Genomic DNA, 22,121 nt, shown 5'->3' on the forward strand with positions numbered 1-22,121 from the left:
ATGTAAGAATTGTTTTGAGATTTTGTTTTTACACAAATACATATATACATATTTGTATACACACACACATACAGTTGCTGAAGCAGCTGCTCTGGTGCACAGTGGGCGTGTCCCACGAGGGGCACAGAAGTGTTTCCTGAACCAGGGAACCTCGGGGTAGTGGGAAAGCTGGAAGGAGCCCACAGCTCCCGCCACAGCAGCTGAGGGGACCTGAGCAGGGCCAGAGGCAAAGGTGGCCAAGCTCAGGCATGTATAAAGAAACTCCTGTGTAGCACCATGAACAGTGAGAGTGAACAGGGCATGGTGCAGCAGTTTGCATGGGAGTTTGTGTGGAATACCACGCAGGAAGGGACTGTAACTCTGCCAGCCTGGCCAGGGAGCAATGGTATCTGCCACTGAGTGATTAGTGCTCGCTGGAAGAGATTTAAACTAGATTTGAAAGGGAAATTGATAAAACCAGGCACGCTAGAGACATTCTGGGGGCAGCACACCAGTGTTTGAGGGAGTGTGTTAGTGAGGTCCTTTGGTCTGCTGTCCCAGTGGAGAAGGGGAATGGAGAGCCTTGTGGCAGCAAAGACACAAAGCACAGAAATGCCTCTGAACAGTCACACAGGAATTAGGGCTTCTTCCCCCAGACAGGTTGTGGGATCAGTATCCCAACTGAAGTGCACCTGCACCAATGCACTTGGCAAGGACAATACAGGAGGAGCTGGAAGCTGTTGTGCTGTGGGAAAACTGTGACATGGCTGTCATCATGGAAACAGGGTGGAATGAGTCACACAGCTGGAGTGCTGCAGTGGTTGGCTGTAAACTCTTCAGAAGGGACAGGCAAGGAAGGAGAGGCAGTGGGGGAGCCCAGTATGTTAGAGACTGTTTTGAGTGTCTGAGCTGAATGATGGTGACAGTAGAGTCAAATGTTTATAGGTAATAATCAAGGGGGAGGTCAGCAGGCAGATATTCTGGTGGGAGTCTGTTACAGATCACCCAACCAGGATGAAGCAGCAGACAAGATATTGGATAAGCAGCTGTGAGAAGTCTCACAATCGTTGGCCCTTGTTCTCATAGGGGAATTCAACTTACCTGTCTGTCCAGGATGTTCCTGGAGTGTGTGGAAGAGAACTTCCTGGCACAGCTGGTGAGGGATCCAGCTAGGGAAGGCACCCACTGGACCTGCTGTTTGTCAGAGTCCCCTGAGAAACAGTCCTGAAGGGCAAAGGAGTCCAGGAAGGGTGGACATTCCTCAGGAATGAAACCCCAAAAGTGCAGGAGCAGAGACACAGTTTAGTGCTGGATTTGGCAATGTCCAACTTGATGGTCTTAAAGGTCTTTTCCATGAGTTAGTCTATGATACATTGTATTTCATAACATTTTTACTTACAGTTCATACATCATCAGATCTTTGTATTATTTCACCAGTTGTTCCCATAAACTGATTTAGATTCAAGAACTTTTCCCATCTTTTCTTTAGTCAAAGCATGAAGTGACTTTATACCTCTTTCTGAAAAGATGTTTTGAAGTTTCCCTTTATTTTTTTTTATTTGAAAGTAAGTTTTGTATTTCAGCCATGTAATCATTAATGTATGACTTCTATATTCTTACTTATTCCTTCTGTGAGTTTAATACAGGAACAAGTGCTAAGAGTCTGAAAGTATGCTCAATTTTTAATACTTTAACACCGTTTCCCTGTGGCTTTTGTATGCCACGTGAACTTCTGAAAGTTATGATGTTTTCCAACTCATCTGCAATGCCTGGATATGTACAACTCACGTGAAAGATGCCCACGTAACATCATTTTAAGGGTTTTTTCAATCCTACTAAATTTTATTTTTGTAGAGAAGGTTTCTTCATTTTATCGGCAACTAGAAGCACAACTCATACTTCACGCCCGAAGTTTTATTTTTTTTGCAATAAGCGCTCCATCCCCTTCCCGTGCATTTCCCGGCGATCCCGGCGTGGGCGCGCCGTGGCCGTGCGGGTGCAGTGCGGGCGGGCGGGCGCCAGGGGGCGGTCGGACATTCCCACTCGGAGCCGTCTCGGCCGTGTTGAGCTGCCCGGCGCGGCGTGTCAGGGCAGGACACAAACGCTGCTCTGCCGTGCCCTGCCTGTTTGCCACAGGCTTTAAGAATACCCGCCGTTAACAGTGGGTATTGGCTATTGCTTTCCCCCCTCGTCAGTCCTAGATACGCTCCGAGCTATGTAATGGTTTACAGAACAACCCTTGGCTCGTATTTCTTTAAGAAAGAATTGATAACTTGCAGAAGTTTAAGGGATCATCGGTCAAAATTTGGCATGAGGAAAGTTGGTTTTGCTTTCAGGAACGTCGCAATGCGCAGTTTAAATTATCTTGCATCCTGAAGCTCGAGGAAGAAATTAAAATGAGAAAGGGTAAGGATGCAAACTGGGGAACAATCGTTAAATTGCACTGGCATTTGACTTGTTGCCAGTTAATGGTTTTGTGAACTTGGAAGCAAATTGAGAGGAACAATCACAAAATATATAATTTGATTTACCAAAGTAACCAATTAATTAAGACAGGCCCAAAATACCTGCTGGGCTTGTGGTTGACATATTCTCCTGCACAGCAGAAGGCCTTCCAGACTTGAATCTGGAAGAGAGTAGATTGAATTATTAACTCATTATGGGCAGTTCTATTAAATTTTTCTTTGCAGTTTAGAAGAAAGAGGAAGGTCAGCCACTGAAAATATCTGGCAAAGAGACCCGTGCTTATAGATTGTTGACGTTTCTTTTGTCAGTGTTTAATGTTTCATCTAAGGAATTTTAACAAATATTATTCTTCACTGATTTAAATACTTCTATGATATGTAATAATTTGGGAAGGAGTGCAAGCTTTGATAATTTTCAGTTTACCTGTAGTCAACTGTCACAAATATTTTAAAGAGGCAGCTCTGGTTCTGTGCTCAGGGTAGGGTATATGTCAAGTAACTGAATGAAGAGTTTTGTCTTAAATACTGTTCAAATAAAATAGATTTTCAAAAATAGGCTATTTGGTTCTACAGTGCTACAAAATATGTGACAATAGAGTTGAAGTTTCAGGTATAAATAGACTTTGCTTTTAAATTTTTATGTTGACTTTCTGCCTTTATCCAGACTGTGATGGCAAAGCCCTCTGGCATGAAAAACTTACTGCAAGGTCATGACTGCAGTGAAGTGTTAGTTGTGGGTTAGATTAAAACAGAAAAGAAAAAAAAAAAAGGCAAAACAAACCAACAAACTAGCAGGAAAAAGAAAACAAACCCAACAACAAACCCCTTAGAGCTGTTCTAACCTAATGTAGAACTAATTTAGATAAGTGTTACAAGTAATTTCTTTGGGCAGTAATGGCAGTTGACTGGAGCAGTTGTCCCCTCACTGTGTGTTTGTGCCCTGCTCTGCCTGATTCCTTGAGCTTCTTATTAGAGACATTTTTGAAGGTCAATGGTGAAGCTGATTAGAGAAAACTCTTGTCTTTCCTCTGGGTTATTTTGTCTTTCAATCTGTATCTGTTCCCACATCCTGTGAAACAAGCGTTGTGTTGAATAATACTTGTGCCAACATTAATGCAGGGGGAAATAAAAGTGTTTAAGGGTAGGAGTGACTGCAAAGGCTCTTATAAGCAATGCTACCATGAAATATCTAATCTCAGTCTCAGAAAGGACTTCTCTGATGTTTACTTTATACCATGTACAGCAATTTGCATTGCTCTTAGAATACATAATTAGATTTATTTAAGCAACAGAAAAAAAAAAGAAATTTGATTTATTTAAGCCACAGAAAAGCTTCTCAATCTTACAATCATATTTTGAAAGTGCAAGGAAAATTTGTAGATAGATTTCTATTTTCTTCTTCCCCCGTTTATTAACAGAATTTGTATGGAATGCTCTGGAAGAGAAAAAACTCCCCACATACTAGAACATCTAGAAAGCTATTTCATTCTAGTATAAATTAATAGGAATTTTAATCCCATGTGCTAAATATTACTCAATTTTAAGTACTTTAAAAAAAAAGGCTAAAATTAGAAATCCTGGTGTGATAAATTCTGCATTTTTTAAACATAAATACACATGTCATTTTATTGTCAAGTTCCTTATATTCCCACAGCTGAGATGGTCAAAAATGTGGTGAACGTGTCGTTTAATCTAAACAGTGTTTTGGCATGGCTTGTCTTTTTATTTTAGTCCTTTGCTGCACTTCGCTGTGGGTCTGACTGTGAATTTTTCAGTGCTGCTTTGACGTTTATGCACATGTATTTGTAAGAAGGTTGTTTGTTATTTTGCAGGCCCACCTTCAACCCTCCCTCTAAGCACTCAAACCTCTAGTGGCAGCTCCACTCTTTCCAAGAAGAGACCACCTCCCCCACCCCCAGGACACAAAAGAACCCTCTCTGACCCACCAAGCCCACTACCTCATGGACCCCAGAATAAGGGCCCAATTCCTTGGGGTGAGTTTTGAAATGCAAAACAAAAGGGCAGGGGAAAACCTTTATGATGGATGATACATGATCTTTGGTTTCTCTTTACCTGGTGCTTGCTTTCCAATGATTTCAGCTTGATGTAACGTCAGCTCAGATAAATCAAGAGTTCTATCTTCTGTCACTCTGGCTCCCAGGCTGCTGCAGCCAAGTCTCACTTGAGAAAGCTGAAAATATTCCATGCTCCCCTGGGGCCCAATCCAACCTCCTCCACTGCTTCCCTCTCTCTGCCTTAGCTGCCCAGCCTGCCCTCACCCCGGCCCCCTCAGCTGCTGCTCTGCTCTGCCTCTGCCTCCTCACCCCTGACGCTGCTCTGACCAGCTCATTAATCCAGGTCGATGTAGATTTGGGGCAGACGGACCTCGATGAGTCCGTGCAGGTCTCACAGCTGCCAGAGGGCTCTGTGCCACATCCCTCCCATGAAGTGTTCACACCTCACTGGTGGGAATGTGTTGTCTTAATATGTATTTGGCTTTTGTGATGTTGTCTGTACATACACAGAGACTGATAGGTTTGCAGCCTTCTATCTGCAGAAGTTACACAGAAACAGCACTTTTAAATTTATTTTTCTTTTATAGCAGGATACCTTTCTGACAGATGTTTTTTAGACACTATTTTCCAGACTACTCAGACTCTTCCTCTTTTCAATAAACATTGCTCTATGCAGTCAGCTTCTTTCTGTAGCTATAAATCTCAGGCCCATGTAATTTTCTATAATTTTAGTTTTGGTGGCAGGATTTTAATGAATCTGTAAATTTTCAAGCTGGAATCCAATGCTTACATGAGGGCATCATCCATACACTACTTATATCTTAGGAGTATCCTCTCTCTGTTCTAGTGTAAACACACAATTACTAACCTAAAAAAAAAAATAATCTAAACTAAAAGCACCATTTTTCCAGAAAATTGAGGTAGATGTGGTCAGTCATGGAGTATTCATGTGTGGTTGAATCTAGGATTCAATATGAAGAAAAGTATAGAGTCCAATGAAGAGCAAAGACTTTTTTCTCAAGGAATACAAATAATGTCAGTCTTTTCAGTTCTCTACTTCTTAGAGGTCTGGGATATGGAAAAAAGATGTTTCCTGTGTTCTGAAGTCTAATAGTCTTGTACTATTTCAGGGTAGTAAAGACATTTTGAAGGGCTTGGACTCTAAAACTGAAAAAAGTCCCAAATATTTAAGTCCAAACAGCACCTAAAGTACCATGTGCTACAATACTATATAATGTAACACTATTAGAATGAAGGTATGGTAGGATAAGATGCTAACCTAGTGCCAACTTTTCTTTAAAACGTTTAGTCAACAGATAAAGGAAAAGGAAAATATGGGAAAGGTGCAGGTATGGAGTCGAAGATGAAGAAGCTTGTAGGAGTTGAATACCTTGTCAGAGCAGAGCTGGAGAAGAAAATGGCCTTTTCTGTCTCTTTGCTGCTCTTCAGTGCAGGCTAAACTTCAGAAGGTGGAAGAGAGAGCTCTTCTCCCCATGTTTCTTATCTGAGATCTGCACAAAAGCTTGTTTGAAAGTCCTTTTGGATTTTTAATTTTGTGTTTATAAAAGAGAGAGTTTCTTGTATCTGCCTTCATGTTTTTGGCTTAAGACTATTGTCAAATGTTCATTGCTTTTCCTTTCAGAAGCTTTTTTCTGTGTTGTTATATTTTTTGCTATGTCAAATTTCAGCATTTGTTTTCTAATCTGTGCATTAATTGAAGTTTCAAGCAGAGCAATCCTTAGCTTATGTCTAAGCAAATTAAGTTACTATTCAAAGATGTTCTAAAAATGTCATTTAGGTTATTTTGGATTTCCATAGCAACCATGAGGTATTTTTCCTTGCTTTATCCATAGGATCTACATGTGAAGGGTTTGCTGTTTGTTTTACCTTTGTTGCTTTTTTTCCCCCCACTTTTAAATAAAAACATATTTTTAGCAAGGCTCAGCATGAGCCTTTTCTGCCGTTTCATTTAGACTTCAATGCACTAAGAATGGTATTTAGGCAAATGTGTCATTCTTTTGTATGAGAAGCATTTTATGTTCTTGGCTCATTAAATGTCACTTTACATCTATTTCAGTGACAAAACTTACTAATGGTTGTTGAAGTTGGTTCTAAGATTGTTACATGCTGTAATAGGAGAGGCAAGGGGGAATGGCAAAGGCACTAAACCATGGGAGTTAATATCGTTATAACTTTGAATGGTGATGGCTAATGGAAGAGAAGCCTTCTGCTGAAGGAGTCCAGGCACTTGGGTTTGGATTTTGCTGCCTTTTGACAGAATTCAGTATACCCAGGATCTTTTCATTACCAGTGGTCAATATGCAGGTAATGGGAATATACAAACAGTCATTAAATCAGTAAAGGCTGTTCTTTACATAGGATAAAATACCAATCCTTAGAAATTTAATGTTTTGTGAATAAAATCAAATTCATGGTGGTTTTAAAAAGACATGCCTCATAGCACAAAATGTAAACATCTGTGATAAATTTATCTGATACTGGCCTGCAGTATCTTCTTCTATTCAGGGAAAATTGAAACACTATTTCAAAACAAATGCCCTACAGCAATGTCATTCAATCTTCCCTTGCCAGAAGATGTGAGCTACCAGTGACTTGTTTTAAAATGTGTTACATGAAAGGTCACGTTGTATTATTATGGTCCCTGCTGCTTTTTCAGCTACGAAGTTATTAATGAAGAATGAAGTTTTACATGATCTTTTAGACATGTTGTATAGAGGAGACCTGGAGGAATATGTGTTTCGCTTTAAGTTGCACCCTCTGTTGATTATATTTCAGTTATCCTAATTATTTAGGGTTTTTTAATTGTCCTTTTTTTCACCTCAGGTAATGATTTGGGCCCACCTTCAACTAAGGCTGCAAACAAGTTTGAGGGGATGTCTCAGCAATCAAGGTAAAATCTCCACATATGAAGGCAAAGATGAAAATTTAAATAAACATAACTAATTTGTAAATTAGGGGGGTGGGGGGAAAGCCTTTCAGAGGGCGTAAAATCCTAGCTATGTTTCTTCATTAGTTTTCTGCATGCCTTAGTAGCAGACAAACACTGTGGCTTCATTGAGCCTCCTACGCTTTGTTCCTTGCTGTCCATACACAATCCATCCTTTGAGCGGGATGGACAGAACGACTTGTACCCGAATCTCTCTGCTGCTCCTACAGCAGTGCTCTCTGAGCTGGGAAATGCTGCCTCAGACAGCACAAAAGTTTTATTTTCATGTCTCCTGGCATTTCATTCTATCTGTTTCAGTGTGAGGTCTTATGCCCATGGCTGCAGCAATGTCACTGTGGGTACAGGCTGGCATCATCTGTAAGAGAGAGAACTCATCTCAGTCTTCCAGCTTAACTGTTTTCCAGTCTGTCAAGTTTATGTGCTGCCACACAGTCTGCAATAACATAAACTGCTTTTAGCTCGTAGTTCATCAGGTCTGTCCATTACAAGTGTCTTTTTCAATAGCTGGAGAAGTAAGGACAGCCATACATTCCTGTCACTTAGTGTTTGCTGTTCCTCTGTCTGCACTGTGATTCCCAAGTCCTGTGGTTCAGAGCGTGGTGATTCTAACAAACACCTGCCTCAGGCACACGACTGTGCCTGACCACAGGTGTGCGGGATCAGGCCGTGACTGGAGAGGGATGTGTAACATCCAGCAGATCACAGCAGAAGATGTGCAGGTAGAATTCTGGACACCCCCCCCAGTCTGTGATCTGCCTTGCCAGGACAGGCAGGGGAGCTGTTACTGGCAGCACAGCTGACTTGCCATGTTTGCTGAATCCATCCAGGTGGCACTGGGCATTCAGGGAAAAAGTGGTGATGCTCCACAGCACAAAATGCTGGGCCTGTGCTCAACACTTGTCAGACAAGGGTAAAAGTGTGGTACTTGTACTCCATGGCATTAGATAAAGGCCAAGGTAGGAGCTGGACTTCGATGATCTTTGTGGGTCCCTTCCAACCCAGGATATTCTGTGATTTTATGGTATCTTGAACCAAGGTTGAGCTTGGCTGTTCTTTCAGTTTCATGTCATGATATATTTTTGCCATTTAAAAAACAGGTAGGAAATTACAAGTGTTTCATCATGATCATTTCGAAATGTTGGCTGCAGGGACAAGTAATACCAGAATCAAGGCTGGTGATGCAGAAGACTCTGCTCTGTTGAACATACTCTGGCAACTTTCTCACATATTTTTCCTTTCTCTTGTTTTTATTTTTTTTTTGGTCATTATTTTAAGCTAATACTGATTTTTATTCATTGTTTGATTTTTATGCCTTAAATCAACTTACTTTCTTTTCTTCCACAGTTCTTTTCTATAAAAGTGATCTAGGTGTGGTTTTAAAGGAAAAAATTTGGTGGAATTTCTTGAAACTTGTGCTCACATACCATGTTTGCAAATTCGAGCCAGCCTGATGTTGATTCTGGGGAAAAAAAAAAAAAGGGCTACAAAAAAAGCATTGATGGAAAACTTTGGCAATATGCAACTATCTTAAATTTTTATGCTATTAATTTAATTAACTACTTGCAACTGTTCTGCTTGTCTTGTTACTTACCCCTCCAAATAGCTAACACAGGTGTAACAAGGGTTGACAGAGTAAAACATGTTGTTTTCCCACAGTCATCAGTATTTCCTTGGAGTATCAGAGACTTTGTTTCCTACTGCAGCAGCAGTGTGTGTGTCATACAGTATCATACCTGTGCAGTGGGCTACAAGGCATAGGCTCAGTCCTGGCAAACTTCAAACCACTGACACAAAGGACAGGTTATATTTTGAATGCTTCAGTATGACTGTTTTAAAGAACACATTTTCCTTAAAGTTCAGGATCTGCCCATGGAGCTGGTCTTTCAGCTTCACCTATTTTCAGAGTACATTTTGCACATACCATAGTTTGTAGAATATACCTGCTCTATAGCATTGAAGCTGTGTGGGGTTTGTATGCCTTTTTCTCAGGAAAAAAAAACACAAAAGAGTTAATTCTTAACAGTGCTTTGAGTTTCGGGATTGATCCACAGACAAGATGATTATATGAAAGAAACAAAATAAATGTGGATTTTGGTTGTTTGGTTTGGGTTTTTTTAATTATCGATGTGTAGAGGGGAAAAGTGAGAAATAAGTACATATTACAACAGTTGTAAGCGCTAATAATTCACATCTGTTGATTTAGCACTGGGACTGCAAAGACTGCACTTGGCCCTAGAGTTCTTCCCAAACTACCTCAGAAAGGTAAGAGTTCTCTTTGTGGCTATTCTTATACTGATTATCTTTTAAATGTGGGTGAGAGTAGATATTTGTTTTAAATATATGGTCTTTTCAGCAAAAGTTTTATTTCTAAAATGCTACAAACCATGAAAGCTTTAGAAAACTGAGAGGATTTCGAAAGGTCAGGAAGGTTTTTATTAAACTGAAAAAAAAATAGTTAGACCTATGGAGGAAAGAAAAAAATTCATGAACTAATTGAAGTTGGAAGAGACCTCAGGAGGTCTTGTGGTCCAGTCCACCACACGGAGCAGGGTCAAGTTTTTGCCATAAGGACTGGTTGCTCAAGGCTGTTCCAGTCACATTTTGAGTATTTCCATGGATAACCTCTCTGGGCTTCCATTCCTATCTTTTACTGCTCTTGTTGGTAAAGTCTTTTTTCTTCCTAATATCTCCAAGTCGGATTTCTTGATACCCTTGGAGCAATCTGTATCCATGCCATGTTCTGGCCATCAGGGTTGTTGTCCCGATAACCACTTTGGAAAGAATCAGGCACTGCTACATGCTCACTTATCAGTGACAAGCTTGCTGAGACCATTGTCCCAGGGAATACCTTCTGGCCCTTGCTTTTGGAAGTGTTTTTTTCAAGCTTCTCTTTAAACTCATACAGCAGGTTTATTTAGGGTTTTTTGTGAGTTGTTGAAGCAGTTGACTACAAAGGTGAAAGTAGACCTACTTTGTAGCTCTGTGTGATACAGAATCCATCAAATATATGTTACATCTGTATGCGTGAATAATCAGCATAGAGTCTGAAGATCAGGAAATGCTGCTTGTCCAGACTTCTGAAGATAGATGACTGAAACTGAGAGTGCGAATCATTTTAACAGAAAATGCAAATGTGAAATTTCAACTTAAATTACAATTATTGTGACATGGTATCATCTTTTGAGGGAGACACCAATGACATGCCAGGGTGGCATTGCGAAGGAAGTCAACACTTCCTTGATTGAAATGATATAGGTGAGAATTTAAGATGGGCCAACTCAAAGCACTTTGATAAGGGCTACTCTCAGAGTTTTTTATGTAATTTACTTATGTCTCAAACCTGAGTGGAAGATCAGTGCATGTACATTCGCTACAAGATAAGTCTATGAGACAGAGCTGTATACAGATATCAACACAGACATTTTTTTAAAATGAGGCATCTGATAGTAACTATACAATTTCTTCCTTGGAAACAATGCAAAATTTTCTTTTTTTTTTTTTCCTTTTTTTATAAGTAACCATTACTGTAGCATGAAAGTGTTGTTGCAGTGGGTGATATCCAAAGAGAGTGTTGTTGCTTTCATAGTCAAATGTCAGGCCACCTTTTTGGCTGGTAGAATATGATAACAAAGCAATGCTGAATACAATAGGAAATTGTTCCTTCTGGTCAAAATGTGTTGTTTTCATCATGGGTTGTAAATTTTTCTTTCCTGAGAAGAAAAGAATTAATCTGTTTTAACATTAGGTACTAATTCTGAGACTCAGGTGCTTTTTACTATGGAATTCAACTGCATCCCTGAATAATTGTCCTTAAAAAGAAGTTTTGTTACAGTCACATGCATGGGTCTATGTGTTGTTTTACAAAATACATCTTTTATTATCTTTAATAATTTTTGGTTTAGGTCCAAAAAGTAATCACTTTATTTCATTTTAAGTAGATAATCTAAAAAATGACACCTTTTATTGTTGGAATAAGCACTACTGACCTCCAGGAGGAGCAATTAAGTGAGACCTCAGTGAATGAGGGTTATATAAAGTTGTATTATCTTGCTTTTGTCATAAACTAGGAGGATTTATGGGCAGTTACGGGGCACAGTGACCATGTGGTCATCTATACAGTTGCAGTTTTGATATGTGCCTGACTTCTTTAATATTAAAATGAGATGGTGAAAAACACTGTTTTGCTCTTTTATTTTAGTGGCACTAAGAAAAATAGAAACCAGTCATCACCTTTCAATAGATAAATCACATCAGCACATGGAAATGTTTCAGAAGCCCTCACTGTCCATCGATATACCACAGAAACCACAGCCTGGAGACTTGCCCCCAAAGCCTCTGCCTCTGGAATTAACTCAGAAACCTCAAATAGGAGATTTACCCCCAAAGCCTGGAGAACTGCCCCCAAAGCCTCAGCTAGGAGACTTGCCACCAAAACCACAGCTTGGAGACTTACCTCCAAAGCCACAGATGAAGGACCTTCCTCCAAAACCTCAGCTAGGAGAGCTGTTGGCTAAAACTCAAGGTGGAGAAGCAGCACCGAAGCCTCAGCCCTCAGAGGTGAATCAAAAATCTCACTCCATAGATCTCTCTCCAAACATACAATCCAGAGACACCGTCCAAAGGCAAGCGTCTGAAGAGTCTAATGACATCACACACGCCCTGCCAGAAACCCCGTGCCACTTCCCAGGAAAATAAATATGGTAGGTATTACTGCAGCTAGCTGGAAGTATCCTTGGAAGGCTTTGAAGTTACTGTAAGGACTTTCTGTGCACCCTTGAGATATTCACACAAAGCAACATAACATTATGGGTTGGGATAGGGAATGAGGGGTTCTTTTTGAGCCCCTAAGCAGCTTCAGCAAATGCTGAGGTTTTACAAGGCCTCCTGCATGCTGAAACAAATACCTGTAACATAAAACAATAACGTTGGGAGCACTGCAGTGTATTTAGATTTATTGGGGACTTTGAGCATTTTTTCTGTGCCAGTCATAATTCTGAATGAATTGGTGGTTTTCTCTGCTGTCTTTGCTCACTGCTCTGTATGCCTTAGATTGCTAGAATATTTATATGTTTGATTTTTGTAAGCTTTAAGAAGTGATGTTAGTACCTATTGTCAGTAGATGCAAAATTTAAAGTAAACTGTGACAAAGTAGTAAATGTTCCTGTCATGAGTATTTAATGTTGATGTACTTAAGTGGTTAACAAAGGTTCAGATATATTGCTGAAGTGGCAAAATTGGCATTGCTGGATGCTGTGCAGTAGCAGAGCTGGTTCTTTAACTCGATTCAAACCCCCCAATTCATCTTGCTGTTAATCTTGCTAACCAGTGCAATTTCCAACAGAGGATCCTTCATGCATATGTGCATGGAAATAACTTTATGAAACTCCAGAGCTCTCTTAAGATTTTCATCATCAAAAAGGGGATAGTTTTGTTTGTCAGGTTTGCTATGCAAAGCACTTGTGTAAAAGGAAATAAAACTTCCGTTCTTGCAGTGAAAGCAGAGGGTGAGTTTCTGTCTTGTGCTTGTCTGAGGAAGAACACGCTGGAGCCATCACTCTGCTTGGCTTCTGGCATGGACTTGCCAGTAAGCTCCTATCTCATCTGAGGCTGACAGGGTTATTGCTTGGGCTTCCTGAGTGTTCTGGAGATTAAATATTACTGGGATCTGATCAAAAGGTGTCTGCAAGTACAGTTTGTTTGCTTACATACTTTTAAATATAAACAGGCAAATAATGCTGGACATCCCCAGCTATTTGTCACTTTATTAAAGAAGAAAAAAAAGCAAATAGTAGATTGTTTGTTTTGGTTTGGTTTGGTTTTTGTTGTTTGTTTTGGTTTGTTTAAACTCTTTCCCTACCTCATACAGAAAAGCTCTGAGGAAAGATTCAGTGTTCTCCAAATTCAACCATTTTCACATGTGCAGTAAATCAAATAGTTCCACTGTTGTGCAGTGATCAAAAACTTCTTCACAGGTTTTTTTCACATCATTACATGCACACTTGTATCTCTTCTTGTTCAGTGGAGTCTTTTCTGCTTAAGTGTTAATGTGCAAGAATTCCTTTTAAAAGTGTCTTCCTTGTTTCCATCCTCTGGCTGTATCCTCTGCACAAGCTGGTGAAATGCTCCATCCCAGCGTAGCAGTGAGACCTGCAACAGCAACCACCAGTATTTGTGGGTACTTCACTCTGGGGTTTGACTATTTAGCCACCAAATAGAGAAGCCTAAATTTTTCTATTGAAAGTTTTAGAAAATTAATCATTCAGAAATATAATTTTGAAATTCCAATGACTGATAATATATAAGGATTTGAAAGGATATTTTTAGAGAAATGAAACTTGCTCTGAGTGCTTCTGAAATCACACTGAGCACTTGAGTGTTCTTTTGTGTGTGTGTGTGTGTGTGGTAGTTTCTATAAAGGAGACAAAATACATATTTTTTAAAGAAAAAGAAGTGTTGAATGTAATAAGAACATGGAGGGATTACTAATGATCACAGCAACTTGTTTTATTCAGTCTTAAGCATAAAATCTCTTCTGAATAAATACTAGTGTTGGATACAGGGAGTTGGTGGGGGGTAGTGGTATTTGTTTTATAGTCACAGATTACATTTCCTGGAATTGCTTGCATTTCTTTACACACCAGTGCCCCAAACTGTGTTCTGGAACATATGTGCTCTCTTCAGATCCATCCTTTTTTAAACCTTCCCACGATTAAATACAACTTGGGCTTGAACTCTTGTTGCTGCTCTCCATGAAAGGAACAGAATGTTAAAATCTCATCTGTGCCACTAATCTGATGGAACCAGGAGCATTTCCCATCGTTTTTCTTACAAGCTGAGTTGCATACAGTTCTCTAAGTTTAGAATAGTGTAAAATTCTTTATTCTCTTTTTATTGAATGAGGTAATTTTTACCTGGCAGAAGTAGTTGCTTCCCTTCATCACCAGAGGATTGATTGGAAATTCTCCTAGTTTGTAAAGGTTCTTTGCAGTTGAAAGCTGAGGCTTTGAGCTGATGGCTCCAAATACCCATTCCTATTGAATTCCAGTCCCTACTGATTGATAGTTGAGATTTTTGTTCAAATTATATGAATATCTTTTTAAAAAAGAGAGGAAGCATTCTTTGAAGTGACTTCTTGTTGCAACAAACCTTTGCTGTAAAAAAATCCTTGATCTCATATGAGCTTCAATTCAGGTATTTCTGTCATTTGTATGGGGTTTTTTTAGTCTCATATTCTGTTAACTGTTTCTTCCTTAGATTTCCCCTATAATTGTTGTTTTTCCTGTACCTTGAGTTTAGTGTGAGTGCTTTTTGATGTGTGTCTGTTCTGCTGTTGAGCTACAGGGTTTTGTTTTGGTTTGGGGGTTTTTTTTGCCAAAACATGGAGGAATTTCAAGTGGATAGGTAACAGCAAGGAGAAGACTCCCTAGGAAATTTCCTCTGTGAAGTTACTTCTGGCTCAAATTCCTCTAAACCTGCTGACTTTTTCCCTTCATAGCCCTTCTGCTTCTCATCTCCTTCTGCTCTTCTTGGGTATTTGCTCTCTTGTTGTCTGACTACTTCTGTTCAAAGAAGGAACTGTAGGTCTTAAAGAAGTGTGGGTACAAAAATACAGGAATATAAAGCAACAGGGGTATTTTGCTGTGAATATTGTTTACTTACTCTATTTAGAAATAATTTAAGTCTTTTTTCCTGCCGTGAGAACCATATGTTTGGGGAGGAGTCCATGGCTGAGGCTTTCTCATATGAATTAGCAGTGTGCAGCAAAGGATGACCTAGAAAATACTTGGACTCAGAATGGTAGAGCTGTGAGAATATCGAGTGTGAATTGTCAGCAAAAAATAGTACTGCCATCTGAAACTAAGGTACTTTTAGTAAGAAAATGCTACCATTTGGATGGAAAAATCACTCAAAAAATAATTTCCACTCCTGTAAGCAGATCTGAAATCAAAGAATACTGTATTTTTGCACTAGATCCAAAACCGAAGCTGTAAGAAATACTGGGATTTCAATGCAGCTTTTTCCTCAGCCCTTACCTCCCTTGGAACAATCAGAGTGGACTGGATTTCGTTTTCTGTTCATGGTATTTTTTTGATGAAGTATGTATTAAAGGAGAAAGAGGGAGTTAGTAGACTGGAATATTATTTAAACATTCTTCACTGGAGGAAGCAGAGGTTACTTAAGCCCTCCTAAGTCCTACATGTTAAGTACAACACATTAAATTCTGTAGGGAGTTTTGAACCTTAAGAAAAAGAAAGACGTCTTGTATTTTTATGTTCCCAAATGCAGGGAAAGCAATCGATAGTCTTCACCTTCTTGTAAAATAAAGCACAACCTAAAGTCAAAATTCATATTATGTATTTTTTTTTCCTCTCTTCCTCATGTCTGTCATCTAAAACTTTGTTCTATTTTTAGGGGAAAAACAAAGTTAGGCGAGTGAAGACCATTTATGATTGTCAGGCAGATAACGATGATGAACTCACGTTTGTTGAAGGAGAAGTAATTATTGTAACTGGTGAAGAGGACCAAGAGTGGTGGGTATGTATCTTTCCCTTTTACAGTTCCATGTAACTTCTTTATGACTTTTATAGGAAAGCATTTTTTTTCCAAATATGAAGGGTTTGTTGCTATTTTGGTTTGGGTTTCTGTTTTATTTTGTTTTTCCTGAGCTAACATCCAGCCTTTACCTTAAACTCATATTAGCAAAGGCCCCTGGTTTCTCTGGCAGGGAGAGTCTGCTAGAACCATCCCCACTGGGTTTGGCTTTGTTGCTGGCTCATAGCAGCACATATTTTCACTTGTCCCTCCCTGCAATGCACACTGGCCTTTCATTAAATGTAGAAGTGGTGATTTTCAATCAATCCATCTAAAATGCTTTCACCCTTCATGAAAAATGAGGCATGTAATTAGGGTTCACCTGAAATGTTAAGTTATACCTACAGGAGTTGCTGGAATTCTGAAAAATAATGTGTAATTCGTGCTATAAGCTGATAATTTTCCTCCTTAAATGAAAGGCAGATAACATTTTCTTTGCCTTCTTCCTTCCCATGCCACTGGTTTATACCATACTCCCCCTGTTCTGGACTACATGTTGTTGGAGTGCCAACAGGAGATTTCTGTCAACCCCATGTGAAGGCTCCAGCCCTCCCTTGGCACTCCACCTCATGTCCCTAAAGCCCTGCTGCATTGTACTTCCCTGCTGAAGAATTGTTACTGGGGAAAATGAGACAGATTTCATCTGATTAAAGCAAAATCTACTTGCAATGCTGCCTGTGATTTCCTAATCTAAGTGCAGCACAACCTTTGGTGTTTTGTTTCCAGCTACACATTTCCTCTCACTCATCCTTTAAGGAAGATTTTCAGCTGAAAAGCTGGTATCAAAAGCTGCTGTTATCCATATCATCCAGTCCCTGATTACCATTGCATTAGTTGCTGAATCTGTTTGGTGAAGTGGCTTTTTAAGACCCTCGGGTACACGCCTACAAGTTCCATGAGACGCTCCAGTCTGAGTATTTCTGAGAAGGGAAACGAGGCCTGTTGACTCATATGCTTCAAAAATTTGGCTCTCCAAGAGGAAATGGCCAGCCCTGCATGTTTCCCCTTCCCATTTTGTTAAACTTGTGGAAGAGGAAGGAGGTACACCATTATTCTGAAAGCAGTGAGCAAGAATGAGTAGCAGGGTGAGAAGAGAGTGTTCAGTCAGAACTGCTGCTCCAGTGCTATCAGTTTGAAAGTCATTTATGATTATGCACTGTAAATGTGGAAAGTTCTTATAAAAGATGTCATTATTTTTTTATTTCTTTAAATAAGTTTCTTAGCTATTTCTTTATAAATTATCATTTTGCAAAACATGTAAGAAGTTGTACATGAAGGATACTTAATCAGACAATACTGTGATTTATTATGAAAACTAGTATGCACCTAAATCATTAGGTACCATGCTAATTCAATAAGAAAACAGCTGGGATTTTTTCACCTTAAGTAAGGGAAACATGCAGATTATCATAACTAACTTCAAAACTGTAGCAGACATTTCCCATAAGTAAGATGTTCAGGATTTATTTAGTTAACTAAGATAAATGGTTTTCAGAGATGTTACTGAAACTCAGCCTACCAGACAAAAGAAAATAAGGCTTCTGTTTTGGTGACATTCTTTAAGTTCAATGATATGTGTAAGTTTGCCCCCCAAAAATATGGAGTTTTGTTCTCTTTAGATTTAATTGACTTAATTTGTCTTATTTATAATATACTTGTGCAGTTTCATTTTGTTCCTTTACAAGAATTCAAATGTTAACTAAGGTCTGCTTCAGACTATCCAGGAGCTTGCAAAGTAAATGCAAAAATGAAGTCAATGCAGTCTATGAAGTCTGCGTGTCCACATGCACATCTACATTTGTCCATTCTTCTCCTGTGTTGCAGATTGGCCACATCGAAGGACAGCCAGAGAGGAAGGGGGTCTTTCCAGTGTCCTTTGTGCACATTCTGTCAGACTAGTAAAAACAAACAAATCCTAAACTTGAGCATTGCACATTCTTCATGCAAGACGGGCTTTTTAGCAAAAGCGAACGCTGCTGCCTCCCTGTAATCCCGTGCACAGTTGTATATATAGCTGCTGTTACAAATTAAGAATTCATTTAAGTTTCACCTCATGAGGTTGAATTATATGTATTGTAAATATACTGTGTTATTCTGCCTTTGCCAGTATTATGGTAGCCTTGGAACCTGGCACGCCTTATTGGGTTTGTTGAAGCCATCCTCGGCATCCAGCACTTACATCCCTGTCCGTGCTGTCCCACACGTATGGACTGCCAGCTTTCCAACATAGGTGGTCTCCATCAACCTTGTAACTGTACAGAAATGACTGTTCCTAATAACTTGGTATTCTCAACATACAATTTAGCAGAAAAGTTAGGATGAGTGAATGGTTTTGGACAATTTAAAAATCAGTCTGCAGTTCATAAGTGTATGCAGTTTACAGCTATGAAACCCACTTCGGTATTTATTTAATATAGTGCTCAGTTAAGTGTAATTATGAAGACAAATATTCACTGACTTTACAGATAACAGTAATGTTTTACGGTGTGCATACAGCATTTCATGTTTATATTATGTGGACCTATGCCAAACTGTGATTGCAGTTCCCCTGTGATATTACCTCACTATAAAAGGTTACAAATTTGTTTCATCCGAAAACTTATTTTAATGAAAATTAGTCATATTGTTCTTTAGTAGATATATGTGAAATTTGCTGGGTTTTTTCACTGAATTCTTAGTAACCAAGAACTTCTAGCAAATGTTAACTGTTGACATTGTGCATGCATTTAGACGCTTACTTGAAACCTGCCTTTGTACAAAAGTAGTACTGTAGTCATATAGCTACATTTGAGGAAAAGAACATTTTAACTTAATTGCTATTCAGATTAATGTGAGCTTGCAACAGTATTTGTTTATAGCTAAATTGGCTCTTTGAAAAAATGATTTTGTGGGGTTTTTTTCCTCTGTCTTCAACCTTGCTAAAAGTTAGTTACCTAAAATAAATTTTTTAAGTGGTGATATAAGTATAAATTTAAATTATTTTTAATGCTCTCAAAAGCAGAAGCTAAGATGACCTCTCGTGCATTTGATCAGGCTGTTAATGACAGAGCTCAGATCACAAGTATCAGGCTGGTTTTCATAGAGTTCACTAAGCTGTGACAGTAATAGTTGTAACTCAAAGCACCAAGTAACAGACATGCTGTTATAAAGCTAATTTCTCACGAAATCTTTGGAAGGCTCCATTTGACCTGAGGTTTCTTGAAAGTTGGTATAAAGTTGCATTGCCAGAAAACACTTCAACATATTACTGGAAACTTTAATTTCCTGTGTCACTTCCAACATCATTTTTCATCTTTTGAAACATTATGTGGTTGTGTTTTTCCCATGGTTTGTCTGTAGCAGGTTCCATGACTTTCATATGTAGTTTTGTATTACTTGCTTTAAATGTTATTTTGGCTTCAGTACCTCGTGCTGCTGTTTCAAAGCAGATTGTCTTGGCTGCATGGAAAGGTTTTCATTTCATAAAAGCACATCTCAGACTTTCTGAGAGCTTTCATTTCTAATACAGTTTTACAAGACTGTAGTCAGTGAATATTTAATTCTGTTTGTGGTTAATTTAGAAACAAATATCAGTCTAAATCCCACATGGAAAAAAAATGCAAATCATTTATCAACTGTTAATGGTTTTATCATTTATTAAAAAATTTGTTTCCAAAAAAAGAAATATGCAATGAGTGAGTGAGCCTGCTGGCATCTAATCTTCAGTATTACCAGCTCCAGTATTTCAGACTTTATTCTGTTTTTTATGGAAAGAAAGTCAGATTTAGCATTTATTTAGCATTCCATTTTATCCATTACTACAATGTTTTAAGTTGCATTAAAGAACAAAACCTATTCACTTTTGTGGTCAATTGTATTTTTAAGTGATCTTGAAATAAACTGATAAATGCAAATCATATAAAGAAAAGCTAGGCATGTAAAATTATGTAGAGTCAAATGTCTATTCTTTTCTACGCTCTTTAAAATAGTATACATATGCATTTTATAAAATTAAATGAGTTCCATCAGGAACAATAGTTCTGTTTATTCTGGCTTATTGTGGGTCATAAGAAATCTGAAAATGTATGATATTGATTGAGTTTAAGTACAGTATTATATTTGAACTCAATGAGCCACTGTCTGCAATTTTGTATATGACATAGTATTTGGAAAGTCTAAATCTTTATGGAAAATTAGCTGATAAAGGGTTGGGGGGAGGGGCAGGGGAAGGTGCCCCCAGAGGGGGAAGTTTGCTCTGCAGATGATGTCTTATTTACTGTTGAACAACAGTTGCTATTTATTTTTTTATTACATAGTACATCAACATGTACAGAAATCAGATCTGCTCATGCCACTAGTTAAAATCTTGACTTCTCATTGAATGTTAAGGTAAAACATCAGTACACATGTCTATTCACATGTATTTAATGTGACAGTTTTTGAGTACTGTATGTGTTAATTTCTACTTTTTTAATATTTAAAATTGCTTTTAAATAAATGTATTCAGTTGATCCCAGATATCTGAACAAGGCCCTTTTTGTCAACTGGAATATCTTCTAGGGAGAAAGTCCGGATTCCAAACAGGTAGAACTAAGACACTTGAAATGTTTTCTCTTGAATATAAAGCACTCCTTATATAATGCAATTAAATGTGTATCTCTTTAACAGCTGTTAAATATGGATGCAATTGCCTTTATCTGGAAAACTTTACTTACTAAAGTTAGCATCAAACCACTTGTTTTGTCCATGAGTTTCGATTGCTTTCTCTCTGGCTTAGCAGGCTCTGCAGGAAGCCAGTGAACTCTGTCTTGTTTTCCACAGCTGGCCTGTGGGGTTGAAAGGAACTGCTCAGCATGGCCCACTCTGCCTGACAGCAGCTCTCACACCAACTAGAGCAGTACTAACCTTTCCTGGATGGAGTGACCTTGTTGCTTAGAATTTCGGTTCCAACCCAGCTTGCAGAGGTTATTTTTTCTCCCATCCCTGACTCAGTTCTTGCATGTTTCCCACTTAAGACCCATTCTTGTCAAAGCTGCTCTAAAAAGAACAAGTCACTTGAAATTGCTAGAAAGCAACAAGAACATCCTTTAGCCAGAGGAAAAGCTGGAGTTTGGAGCTATCAAATCTGGTTTGTATCAAGAGCAGTAACTGCCACAGCGCAGGGCTCAGGAGACCGCCGTGGAAAGAGCTTCTGCAGCACCGAATTGTAGTGCTGGAGTGATGACCCACTACCACAGAATATTCTGCTTGGTTAGTTTGGGGCCTTCAATTTTACATAAGCTAAACGTGGGGAGGAGGATGAAATATGGATGTGGGACAGGGAAGAAGTCGGGATAAATATTCTGCTCTTGCTCAGTTTCTACCACGTCACAATACTTCAGATAACAGCATTCAGAGAGCCATTGATTCCAACACTCTCAGTTCTCTGTCCTACTTGTATTACATGTTCTTCAGTGACATGTATTGATTTCCTTTCCCAAGTCAAAATTGAGGTGGATATCTCATATACTGTTTGCAGCAGAGAGAACAAGACAAACGCATGCCCAGAGAACTCCCTTGTTGTTTAAAGTTTCGGTCTCCTTGCTCTTCTCCTGGCAAACCTAAAACTCACAGTTAAAGAGAAAATAGGTAATCTGTACTGGTGAAAGTGGTGCAAATCTTAAATACCAAGGAATGAAACTCAGAAATAGCTCCCTGCTGCACAACCAAAACAGCCCAGCCCTATAAAGATGATTTGTTTCCAGGTGCTTCCTCCTCTGCAGACTCTCTAGTTCTGTTTGCTCATTCTGTCTGTCCGTGGACAGTTCACCTGACCATGCTCCACACTGTTTCATGCCACTCACACCCTAGGCTGGGAACCCTCCTACCCCATGAAACCAGAATATGGCAGAGGAGCTAATGTCTGTAAGCAAATAAAGTTCAGCTTCAGACCTTAAGTTCTTACAGACAACTTCTCAGGAGTTTAAGGCTCTTGGGAATGCTTTTAATAGACCTGCTAGCCCTTCTGAAACACAGCCGGAGGCTTTTCAAGTGGATACAAAATGCACACAGAACTGTTAAGATGTTTTCATCTATATAGCTGCAAGCCAAAATTTTTCTGGTCTAAGACAAACTAACTATTTC

At 39.0% G+C, this 22,121-nt stretch overlaps 1 protein-coding gene across 1 annotated transcript in view; it reads left to right on the forward strand.

Annotated features, from left to right (window-relative positions):
• ASAP1 (ArfGAP with SH3 domain, ankyrin repeat and PH domain 1) overlaps positions 1 to 20,514 on the forward strand; it is a 147,942-nt gene extending 127,428 nt beyond the window's left edge. Inside the window, 7 exon segments of the mRNA XM_050313880.1 lie at positions 4,277 to 4,438; positions 7,304 to 7,370; positions 9,631 to 9,689; positions 11,626 to 12,099; positions 12,102 to 12,127; positions 15,840 to 15,962; positions 17,844 to 20,514. Of these exon segments, the coding sequence (XP_050169837.1) occupies positions 4,277 to 4,438; positions 7,304 to 7,370; positions 9,631 to 9,689; positions 11,626 to 12,099; positions 12,102 to 12,127; positions 15,840 to 15,962; positions 17,844 to 17,918 (986 nt within the window). The 3' untranslated portion in view covers positions 17,919 to 20,514.
• Positions 20,515 to 22,121: the final 1,607 nt, after the last annotated feature.

Source organism: Myiozetetes cayanensis, unplaced genomic scaffold (genome assembly GCF_022539395.1).
Source record: "Myiozetetes cayanensis isolate MyiCay16 unplaced genomic scaffold, myiCay2020 scf1, whole genome shotgun sequence".
Lineage (NCBI taxonomy): Eukaryota > Metazoa > Chordata > Aves > Passeriformes > Tyrannidae > Myiozetetes > Myiozetetes cayanensis.